This window comes from Nanorana parkeri, unplaced genomic scaffold (genome assembly GCF_000935625.1).
Source record: "Nanorana parkeri isolate BGI_ZX_2015 unplaced genomic scaffold, ASM93562v1 scaffold2590, whole genome shotgun sequence".
Classification (NCBI taxonomy): Eukaryota; Metazoa; Chordata; class Amphibia; order Anura; family Dicroglossidae; genus Nanorana; species Nanorana parkeri.
The window spans coordinates 111,357-124,028 of record NW_017308858.1 but is presented as its reverse complement, the minus strand read 5'-3'; the positions used below and the strand labels follow the sequence as shown (position 1 = coordinate 124,028).

Genomic DNA, 12,672 nt, shown 5'->3' with positions numbered 1-12,672 from the left:
TCTTCCTCCTCCTCTGATCCTATTCATGCCAGTACCTAAAAAGTGTATGGAGCTTAATAATAACCCGGCATTCTTATTTGCATGTTTGTAATTGTCCTTTTAAAGCATTTTTATGCACTACTTGTACAGAAGCAAAATCCAGCTTTTTGCCCCCATTCATTCCTAGTGTTTTGTAACATGTTTTTATACATTTCCCTACACAGGACAATGCTTAAAGTGACATTAAAGGATAAAAAATGTTTCCTTCCCTCCCATGTTAATGTCAGCACTTACCTTAAATGATGTTTCTTAATCCGATCTTCCTCTTCTTTCCCCATGTTTTGATCTGTCCCTCCAGCGGTGCGGCGGCTCTCTGATCCAGCGCTGACTCCTCTCTGCTTACAGGCACTTCCGTTCCAGCGGTGTCTGCAGGCGGGTGCACGCGTCCATAGACTTACCTTGCGTCTCCGCTCGTCTCCCGGCCGAGAATTCGAACTGCGCATGCGCCTGCCCCAAGATCCTTTGCGGCCGCACGAACAGTTCCGGACTCTCGCCGCGGGAGCGCGCAGCGATCATGAGGTCAGTCTAAACCGCTGTTTAAGCATTTTGTTTAAAAAAAACAACTTTTTTGCCTATATCTACTGCTTGTTAGCAAAAGATATAGGCAAAAAAACGGGAGGCTTTAGGACCCCTTTAACAGCAGAATTCCATTATTACCCTACATTCACATCTGTGCAGAGAGTATTTCAAAGGTTTTTGTTTTGGCCAATAGAAAGCAGTTCTAGAAGACAAAACCATTCTTTTCTATTGTTGCTCCTCACATCTGTATGTTCAGTCACTCAAAAAGGACATGAGCTTTTGTTGAAGCTTACAGTTCTTTCCATTAAAGTCTATAGGGTCAAAAATGTACTCTAAAAAAAAAAGTTTTAGGCCCAAAAAGGAACATGAGCTTTTTCTGGAGCCGTGTCATGCATTTTGGCCCATAGCCTAATGGAAAGGCCTATAAGCCCATGACACAGCTCAAAAAAATTCATGAGCTTTTTCTGGAGCTGTCCAAAAGGTATCCCGACGCACTCCTTACCGAAAAACCCCTTCGGTATGGTGCTGAAATGACTGCGGATGATGACGTTCAGATCAATGTAGAAACAAGATGTCACCAGCACACTGAAGATATGTGTCAAAGTAAACGTGTTTTATTGATGCATATTGTCACAAAGATGTAATTTTAGTGATAATTTGCGTCAATAAAAGATGTTTGCTTTGACACATACCTTCGGTGTGCTGGTGACAGCTTGTTTCTACATTTTCTGGAGCTGTGTCACGCATTAGCCCCACAGACTTTAAAGGAGAACTATGAGGTGAGTTTATTTTCACTCACCTCATAGTTCTAGCCGACCTGTGACAATGAGACTGTCACAGGTCGGTTCAATAGATCGGGAAGTGAGCGAACACATACCGGCGTTCGCTCACTTCTCGATCCTGTCACGGCTCTCTGCCGTGACAGGGGAGGGGCTGGATTCCCCCCTCCCCGCTTTGATCCTCCAGCGCTGACTGGCATAACGGACGGGGCGGGTACAGCTGGCTCTGCCTCTAGATAGGCAGAGCCAGCTGTCACTCACGCAGCTGGGTGGATCCAGACATAATTGTCAGGATCCGCTTCAGCTGCGGCGTCTCAGTAAACTAGCGTCCTCCCGTCACCCTAAGCTCAGTATACCGCGAGCTACAGCTCGCGGTATACTGAGCCTAGGGTGACGGGAGGACGCTAGTTTGTGTCCTCCCGTTACCCTAAGGAGAACTATGGGGAAAAGCCCTAACCCCATAGTTCTCCTTTAATGGTGAGACCTGTAAAGGCACAACACAGCTTCAACAAAAGCTCACTTTGTTTGTCACTTTTTGAGTTTCAAGCATTTGAGTGCAAAAATGTGAACAGCCACAATTGAAAAGAATGATCTCGTCTAGAACTGCTTTCCACTGGCCAAAACAAAATGCCTGAAGCTTGATACATGTACAAAAATGCTTGCAAAATGATTTATAAATGTACATTTACGCATGTATAAATGCAAGAAAACTTCAAAATAGAGAAATACACTCTGTTCAGGTGTGAATGCCGGCTGAACACCAAGGCTGCGTCCACACCTAAGCATGAGCGTAGCCAGGCGATTTACAAGCTCCTGTACATTTTGGAGCAAGTGGCTTTTTGCAAATGGCCCTTGAGTGCTCAGGTGTGAACAGGCACAATAAAAGACAATTACATTTTCAATAGTGAGAGTTTTTTTTAGCTTCACGCTACAAAACACTCAGGTGTGAATCGGGCCTGAGGACCAGTCGCCGGATGAGGTGAAGCCTGATGCATTCTGCTGTAATCAACGTTGTAGCATACCTGTCAACGTTAGAGCATACCCATAAACTCTAGGGATGTATGTGGGCTTGGTGTGAACTGAGTTTGGCTAAGCCCATGCAAAACTGTCAGTGACACACCCCCATTCCGGCCCAATCAGTTGTGGCCGGAGCATTCTCTGCTCGTTTGTTACTTGTAGCTGCGGAGAATGTCCCGGCCGCAACCGATTGGTCCCGGAGGGAGCGATGTCAATGACAGTTATGCACACACTAATCCTGCGCACATCACTTGATCTCCAAGCCTACGCACATCACTACTGCTAGTGATGTGTTATGCAGGCCCAGCGCTACCGCAAGGCAAGTCAAGCGGCCGCCTGAGGGAGCTGAAGGGGTGAGGGCGGGAAAATCGCAGTGGTAAGTGGCCGCATGGGGGCTCCGACCCCATGTGAGCTGGACTGGACCCTGCCCCTAGGTTCCCTCTGCTGTGCCGCTCTGTGGGACTGTGGAGTCAGTGTGGCTGTACCTGCCGTCTGACAGCCATGAGATCTTTCTTTTGTGCACTCTTTGGATGAGTGTTGTCTCTCTCCCCCTCTGTCTCCGTTCCTGAGCTGCAGTGTGTTCGTGGAGTTTTTTTTTTTTTTTTTTCTCCCCTGTCCGTCTCCCGGTCCTAAGCTGCAGTACATGTGTGTGTGTGTGTTTTTTCTTTTTTAACTTTCTCTCCCCCCCTCTATCTCCAGGTCCTGAGCTGGTTTATATGTGTGTGTGTTTTTAACTCTTTCTCCCCACACTGGTCCCAGGTCCCATCAGTATTAGGCCCCATTCACACAATTGAATTGCAATTGCGGATCAGTGCGGTTTCCGCGCTGATCCGGAAACCACTGATTTCAAAAGGGAGATTTTGGTCGTTTTGAATTGCGTTTCAGCGCTGAAACGCAATTGAAAATGCACAAAACCACGCTAATTAGTGCGATTCCATTGTAGTAATACATTATAGTATAGTGTACTATTGCTGGCATGTGTTGTATTCCTCTATAGCTGCTGGTATTCTGCACTGCGCCGCTGTATGCGCGTGTGCGCGCCGGGGGAGGGGGCCGCAAAATGCACCTTTACCTGTGTAGGCAAAAATCCTTGCACCGGTCCTGGTGTTATGCATGATAAAATGCTGCAGGCCACATATCATAAAAAAATTTGTGACACTTTTCTGTCATTACAGCTGTATTAGAAAGTCCGTTGCTAAATTCATGAAAGCAACAAAACTGTTTTTTTGCTATTTCACACGTTCAACAAATTCAGGTGTTTCCCATGTGCTCTGATATTAGGAAATGCTGCCATATTGGTCATAAGAAAGTGGAGGAAAATAAGACCTCTTCTATGTTGAAATAAATTGTGTCACAGAGAAGATTCTGTTTGAGGCAATTCTGTAACAGATTCATATACACCTAACCAACATTTATTAAAAAATAACTCCGCCATTTGTTGCATAAACGGAAGACAGATTTCTAACATTGTAGCCACTCATTAAAAATCTGTCTTCCTTCTGTGCAACAAATGGCGCAACTTGTGACAGATTCATGTAATTGAATTGTAGAAACGTCACCAGCACACCAGTCCTTTTAGGATAGCAAAAGCTTCATTTATTGGAGTTCTTTGTCATATGTCACATGACAAAGAACTTCAATAAATGAAGCTTTTGCAATCCTAAAAGGACTGGTGTGCTGGTGACGTTTCCACAATTCTGCTGATATTTGCGGCGCCATCCGCAGTCACTGCAAGCACCCCCCACTACAAGGGACACTTCGGTAAGTGCAGGAATGTGGAAGTGTCACACAAAGGAACTACCTGAATTTGTTGCTCATATTAGAAATGACAAGAAAACTGTTGCACACAGCTTTCATGAATTTTGTACAGAATTTGTTAATGTGGCCATAATGCTAGAAAAGTGTCAAAAATGCTTTAAATCTTCCCCCCCACCCACCCCATATCGCTACAAACAGCAATATATTTTGCACAGCTCCATTACTGTTTGCACTGCTTTATTAAATAAGACTATACACATGAAACAGTTTTGTGATGTGTTTAAAATATTAAAGTACAGTTACGTTAATTTTTACAGAGTAGACCTGAACAATTCTAAGGGATTGGAACACATTCTATTTTGTTGAATTCGCTAGTCCGGATTTGTTTTTTGTTTTTCTAGTACCTAAACCTGGAACATTTCTACAGTTTTGGAAAGTCTTGGAGATTAACAGAATAGGGCAAAGACTAATTATGTAATTCCCCACATCAAAATTTAGATTTTTGATGGTTGGAGTGAAAGTTAATTGTTCCTAGAGAGTTAAAGAATATTGCTACTTTTTTTGCATTATTTTAAGTAATCTCTTATAACTTCTTTAATGAATTGAGTGAACAAAAAGCACATTGCTACTTTTTTGCCTTATTTTAAGTAATCTGTTAATACTTGAATGAATTGAATGAACAAAAAGGATGATACTTCCTTGATCTATACAGATGTGTTTTGCATAATAGTTGCAAACACAATTATGTCACCTCATTACTAAATGAGGTAATGTCAATTAGTATTACTTGCACCATATTTACTACATTTTGCTATATAGATCTATACATAAGCTGCATTTGTAAATGCTATTTTAATATAACACCTTTTATAAAGGTTCATTAGTCATATGTCACTATTAGTCATTTAATACAGGGATGGACAAATTATTATGGGATTCATTAACTTGTATTACGTTTAATGAATTTCCAGGGATCCTAATAGGTTGGACTTGATGGACTAATGTCTTTATTCAACCTCAAATACTATGTAACTATGTAACTTTACAAGCACTAAACCTGTCCAGTAACAAGTTTACTTCCTCTGCTTAAGACTTCAGGATTTTGTCCAAGGCATTAGTAAAAATATGTAGCTAATTCTTGTATGCTCCCAATCAGTTTGAAAATTAACACAATATTCGTTTTTTCCAGAAAAGATGACCTTTTTAAAAAAGTGATAAGCAATTAATAGCAGACTGTGTCTATTAACATAACCAAAGCATCACATGCAACATGGGAAATCAGAACAGATCTAAAATTCTCCTGTAGCAACTTAAGTGCATTTCTGCTTGAAAGTTTTGTTTTTAAAAGTGTAACCCACTTTTGTGAGAAATGTAATATTTTGAAAAGCTGGATAGTAAAGTAATACATGTAATAATATTATTTGTTACTGATTTGTTTTAAGTCTGTACAATCTTTTAAAGTGTCCATTGTGCCCTACTGGTAATGTTCAAATTTGGTTTGGTGTCATTGGGGTTAGTCTGCAACCCTCTAAAGTAAACTGTGAAAGGTTGGTATGGGCACAGTATTTCATTTGGTACTATAATTCTCACATGGAAGTATTTAAAATTCTCTTTTGGGCGCAGGGGAAACGTTAAGGCTTCTTAAAAACATAGTGTAGGAAAACAAGTTGTCAAAAAATTGGTAATGCTGTCCTGGCTTAGAGTAAAAGGAGTAAAGGTACATTTAAAATATTAAGTCCACTCAGAATGAAAATCTTTGTGTAATGTGCACACTACAGGTTGTGTCACTGGCCCCATTCCAATAAGGTGAAGCCCCATCTCAAGTTTACATCAATGCCCCTAAAATGTGACTTGTTATGTTTGCCAAGCAATGTAATTACCCACCGCTCTGGAATCTCTTCGTGAATTTACAGGGAGACATTGCAGGCTGCGCAACCACATGGCCTCTAATTCACCCATGCAAGAAATGTTACACCAACAAGGGGGACAGTATAAAATAGTAATATGATGTCCACTTATGGGTTTTAGTAGACTCAATAGGAGGGCAGGCGGTTAATTGTAATGCACCTACAGTTGTATATATGTGAACATTCTATCAGTGTTTAGGTGCAATGGGTGATTTTCACTTGCTCCTCAACTTGGTGAACATGTCTATGTATGACCTTGGGCTACAGCAGACGTCATTGACACATCTTTGCGTGTCTGTAGAGAACACAGACACTTGTGTAGGACGGCTGAGACGTTCAGCAGCTGAATAATTTCCTAATGTACACCCACTTTCTAATGTCTGTGACAATATAGACTTTATCTACTGAGGTATTAAATTACAAATTAAAAAACCTGCAGGCATGTAAGCATTATGGTACATTGGTCATGCAACTATATTCTTGAGTTATCTTGGTCAGGTGTTTATTTTCAGATTTGGGTGGGTGTTAAAATGCGATAATATAAAACTGTTGTTGTGGCCTGTTGCAGCACTTGCAAATTAAAGTTATGTGACATTTCCGTTCCAAGTATTTGTGTAGTCGGTCATAGGAGTGGTGCTAATAGACCACAGGTGAAAACATTTGTCAGAATACTTTCACCTCAAAGGTTACAAAAGCATCTAGCGCTACTGTACCCATGTTTTGATTTTTTGTTTTACCTTGAATTGACATCTTGTGGGATTAGTCATTGTTGTTAGTCACTTGTTTGTGATCAGAGAATAGACAGCTCAAATAAATGAGGCCTGAGTTGCACAGAAAAACTAAGTGATTAAAAACAAAGGAGAGTCTCTAAATGGATGGATAGTAGGGAGTGAAAATAAAAATCATTACTGCTTTGTTGGGTGTGGTTTACCTACACAATCTTACCCTGACAAAGCAGGAACACTAATAACTATGTCCAGTGTTCCAAATAGGTAAGAAACCAGTAAATTCCAACTTACCAATAAAAGTAACAACTATCAAATTGATCATTTTTTTATAATAAGGAAATTATGTATTCTAATTGAAAAAGTAATTTTTAAAATGTATCTACATTACTTAGGTATTAAACACCAGGAAGAACCAATGTATAAAGGTTCAGGATACTCCGGTTACCCGTTCCTTATGCTGTCTGATCCCTACCATCCCAATGGATCTATGTCTACACTGGTAAGTCCATCATCATTTTCTTCATAATTTCTGTGTTTTGAAATTTAGTTGGGTATGTTTATAAGGATTGTGTTGGTGCATATGACATGCACATTCATAGTAGGATTCAGTTCATGTTACAGAAAGAATTGTGCCTTCGAAGAATGTTGGTGTCAAGATTCCTTTAGTACAGCTGAAAACTAACAGGTCTTATGGACCATGAGCCCCTAGGGCTGATACCTCTTGCAGACAATGCTAAAAGGTGGAAGACCTGTTGCTACCAAAATCCCCTAAGCTTTGATCCTGATTCAGATTATTGTGCAATGACAGAGCATTTAGAACACCTGACATGTGTTGTTCCAACACTTACAGGTATTCCTTATCAGGAGCAACCCCAAATAGTAAAAGATATGTTAAAATCCGTTGCATTGCTTGCAAAGATCAATTCATTAATGGCCAGTCTTAATCAAAAATTAATTAGAATAACTACAGTTACCTAATACAACATTTAACTTGCTTTTTGTTTTACTCCGTTATAGGGACTAAGGCATATCTGATGGTTTTTACTTGTGTTTTGTGATTATTAACAAATGTTGCTAGCTAGGCATGGAGTACTTATTGTGATAAAGTATAATATATCCCTCACTATTTAGGGATGACCCTTAAGTATGGGCTATTGGGTCAATATATCTAAATAATTTTGTGTTGTCCATAGCAATAATTTCTTCTTCCACTAGAAAATAATTGAAAATCTGATTAGCAGTATTCTGGTGGATAGACAGCCCGAGTTTTTGTGTATCTGGGAGCCCTGGATGTTGCGTCAACACCCTGAAATTACTTTATATAGCTTTCGAGGCATTTAAATATGCTATGGGGAAATGAAGGATACTTGGTATTCCTTATTACTTAGCTTGTTTGGAGCATTGATGGGCGGTGGCATATCTGTAAGACCTGTACTCTCTGGTTTTCTATGATCTTTTCTGATCTTTATTTTCTTCTTTCTTTGTTCTTTTACACATCTTCATAGTATGCCTATTTGGCAAAGTTAAACTAACTATGTAAATATTACTAGGTTCTTATCGCATGTTTTGGTGGTCCTTTTCTTATGTTACAGTATCAGGATGGGTTCCATTCTTTCTAATCTATCAAGGGCCACACAACGTAGTTCATAGAAAAAAACATGTACATACACATGAATCAAACTGTTTACTGATGCGTTTTATGCGTATAAAAAGCAACCAGTAAACAGTTTGATTTATGTGTATGTACATATTTTGTTCTATTTTTCTACAAAAAAATAATACTTTGAAACAGAAAATCTGATTAGCTACTGTGCTATGAGCAACACTAATAGATGAGGCCTTGCTGATGTGGTATATTTTTTGCTGTGTTTTTTTCCCAGGAGGATTTCTAACTTCATTACCATACAATATTTAGCAATATTTAGAGACTCCCAAATATTCATAAAAAATAGTTGAGATCTATGAAGTAGGATCTGATTGGTTAATACTGCTGGTGTTACTTCTCTAAATTGTGCTGTTTAGGGAATTGCAGAAAATTATTATAAAGGCATAACTGGATAAAGAGTATTTGCATGGATGGAGTTCAGCTGCAATAATATTCCTAAAATTCACACTTTATTTTGTCTATACCTTAAATACCATAACAGACAATGTAAAATTATTTCGTCAGAAGTAGGGCTGCAACAACTAATCGTTTTTGTTGATTCTGCTTGTTTCATGGGCTCTGTGTCCTCTCTGATACCTGCTGCCACCAGCAGGGATGGGAGGGGTATACAGACTCAAGAAAGTGCAGTTTGGTTAAAGACAAAACTGCCAAAGAAGCCACAGCTTTGACCAGGGGTTCAAACGCTTATCAAAATCTTTATTGAGCCTCATCGAAAAATCATAAAGTGCCTTACAACCAGCATCGCAGCAAAATCTCTTCAATTAACAATTGACCCTTGTAGACTGTGCCCAGCGGTGAGGAGAGCTCCGTACCTCAATCTCCTGCCAGCCTCACCCGCTGCCACCGCTCTGCTCCCCGTTCTCACTGGGAGCCGCTGCTCTCTGTGTCCCCCTTCGATCCCCGCTGATCTCCCCTTCATGTATCAGCAGAGGCAGCGGGGATCGAAGGAGACACAGGCTGCTGCAGCTGGCGCCCAGTGTGGAGGAGATACTTCTGCCAGCCACCATGCTCCCCCCGGTGCCCCCCACTGTATCCGCCACCGCCCTTGTGCCCCCCGCTGTATCCACCACTGCCCTCGGGTCCCCCCACTGTATCCACCACTGCCCTTGTGCCCCCGCTGTGTCCACTATCGCCCTCGTGCCCCCGCTGCGCCCCCTTCCCTTCTCTTCTGCTGAATGGGAGACTTGCAGCTGGTGGTAGAAAGCCGGCGACAAGTCTCCCATCCAGGGGCTGGGAGCAAAAGCTACTTTCTCCTTCAGGTCCCTCCTCTGCTGATTGACAGCAGACAATGGGCGGGTGTAATAGCCAGCCTGCTATTGGCTATTGCAATTTGAAATAGCCAATAGCAGACTGGCTATTGCCCCCAGCCACTGCATGCTGTATTTACATTCCGTGGCTAAAGCTATTGAAGTGGAAAGGTGACACTATGGGTCTAATAGACCCTTCATATCACCTGAAAGAGAACCTGTCACCTCCAATGTGCTATCACATAGTGGGCTAATGAGTCCCCCATGTGATAGAAATGAAGTGAAGTAAAAAAAAGTTGAATGAAATAAAATAAAAAAAATATCAAAATTTATAACAAACGGAAACTTGAGTCAGGTGCATCTACGTATGAAAGCGACGATTGTCCTACACATGTCGGGTATCGCCGCACCCGAGTGAGAGCAATGATTCTCGGGCCAATATTCATGGCTAAACTGATGACTTGTATTTTCTGAAATTTTAAATAAGTTTGGTTATTTTATTATAATGGTTTGGTGGTTTTCAATTCAGATTTTAAATACATGAAACTAGGGATGCACCGATACCAGCATCGCTATCGGCGGCGATACCAAGTATTTGCATGAGTACTCGTACACGTGCAAATACTCCAATACATAAAACGAGTACCTGTGCCGCGTCCGCCATCTTCAGGGACCCGAATCCGCCGCACACAGGACCTCCATCGCGTCTTCAATTAAGCAAGATGGCCGCGACCTCCTCTGTCATCTGCTCCATTCTGACGTCTTCTCCCACTGACTGGATGATTGACAGGCTTCCTCACCAGTCAGGAGTGACTGGTGAGGAAGCCTGTCATCATCCAATCGACCAATCAGCGGGAGAAGAGGTCAGAATAGAGCAGATGTCACAGAATAGTCATCTGCCTCATTCTGATCTCTTCTCCCGCTGATTGGCCCAGGGGCGGACTGACCATACGGGCATGGCACGGAGAAGACTACGGCTCGTCTCCTGCACGGTGCAGGCTGCACCAGACTCTCCCTGGAGAGGGGGTGCAGAGTGTTGAATCTGGTGGTTTTAAAGGAGAACTATGGGGTTAAGTCTTTTCCCCATAGTTCTCCTTAGGGTAACGGGAGGACACAAACTAGCTCTGTATACCGCGAGCTGCATCTAGAGGCAGAGCCAGCTGTACCCGCCCCCTCCCCCGTCCGTTCCGCCAGTCAGTGCTGGCGGATCGAAGGGGAAATCCAGAGGTGATCGAGAGGTGAGCGAACGCCGGTATGTGTTCGCTCACCTCCCGATCTACTGAGCCGACTTGTGACAGTCTCATTGTCACAGGTCGGCTAGAACTATGAGGTGAGTGAAAAGCACTCACCTCATAGTTCTCCTTTTAATTAAGCTGATTTGCAATATGATGTATTTGTAGTCGGGAGGACTGACCATACAGGTAGGCGTCCCCTTGGCGGCATCCCACCCCCTGTGCCCCTTCCAGCCCGCATGGAAGGAGACGCGGCTGTGATAAAGCGGCGACGGCAGTGTCGCCCGCCTACCAGGCCCACCAGACACTGCCGTTGCTGCGTTAACACAGCCGCGTCTCCTAGTTTGACAGCTGAGAAGAGTCCAGAGGTAGGGGTGTGTCATGCTGGATGGAGGGTGGACCTACCGCTGTGGGTTGTGCGTTGTTGCTGTGCCAATCATGTCAGCGGCACTCGAAATGCTCCCCCCGCCCGCAGTGTGATTGCCAACACTGGAACACGCAGTACCACAGTGCCTTGTGGTACTGCGTGTTCCAGTGTGTTTGACCTGTAAATACCGGAATGTTTCAGGGGTTGCGATGTGAAAAGAAGAACTCAATGAGGCAAGCGATTTCCCTGATCGCGTATTAAAGGAGAACTATGGGGTTATGGCTTTTCCCCACAGTTCTCCTAAGGGTAACGGGAGGACACAAACTAGCGTCCTCCCGTTACCCTAAGCTCATTATATACTGAGACGCCGCAGCTGGAACGGATCTTGACAATTATGTCTGGATCCACCCCGCTGCGACAGCTGGCTCTGACTATCTAGAGGCAAAGCCAGCTGTACCCGCCCCCTCCCCCCGTCCGTTCCGCCAGTCAGCACTGGAGGATTGGACAGGTGAGGGGGGAAGCCAGTCCCTCCCCTGTCACGGTTCTCTGCCGGCACAGGATCGAGAAGTGAGCGAGCGACGGTATGTGTTCGCTCACTTCCCGATCTACTCAGCCGACCTGTGACAGTTTTATTGTCACAGGTCGGCTCAGATTATGAGGCTGAGTAAAAATCACTCACCTCATAATTCTCTTTTAAGATCGCGATGAGCATAGTCAAGAGCTAAGTGGTGCAGTCTAATTGAGGCATGTTGGAAAGCGAGAGACTTATCATAGAATGCCTGCTTTAAGCAGGACCATAGGAAGGGTGGTGAGTGAGACAATCGCCTCGGGCGCAGCTGCGAGGGGGTGCAGCCAGGGTCAAACCTGGACATGGTGCCCAGTCCGAGCTGGCACTACCATAAGGCAGCACAAGGTGGGTGGAAAAACACCGCCAGACACACAGAAGCAGCGCTGTGGACGGGGCTCTGATCTACTGAGCCGACCTGTGACAGTCTCATTGTCACAGGTCGGCTTAGAACTATGAGGTGAGTGGAAATCACTCATGTCATAGTTCTCCTTTAAGTAAAGCAGTGTTTAGAGAAATTAGTTTGCCATGCACCTCTAACTTCCTGTTGCTTAATCACATTGAAACACACTGGGATCTGCTTCTTTCTATCTTAAAATAGCTGACTACAATAATGGGCTGTTCTTGTCGGGGGCTAAAATAACTGTACATACCCTGGTGCAGAGAGCCTATCCCTGTAGATTCACCACGAAAATTGTAGCCCAGTATTGACTGTCCTATACTGGAATGTAATAAACCTCCGAATTCTTATGTTTTGTATAAATTGACTCTAAATAACCTTGAATTGTGCTGGGGGAAGAAGATTTGTAACGTGTGTACTACTTGGCCGTATACTTACCTTCTCTCCG

The 12,672-nt window shown here is 43.1% G+C and overlaps 1 protein-coding gene across 1 annotated transcript in view; it reads left to right on the top strand.

The window, feature by feature from the left end:
• LOC108801973 (transcription factor 7-like 2) overlaps positions 1 to 12,672 on the top strand; it is a gene marked incomplete at its 3' end in the record, with an annotated part of 121,112 nt that overhangs the window by 648 nt on the left and 107,792 nt on the right. Inside the window, exon 3 of the mRNA XM_018573878.1 lies at positions 7,140 to 7,246. Within this exon, the coding sequence (XP_018429380.1) occupies positions 7,140 to 7,246 (107 nt within the window). The remainder of the gene's footprint in view (positions 1 to 7,139; positions 7,247 to 12,672) is intronic.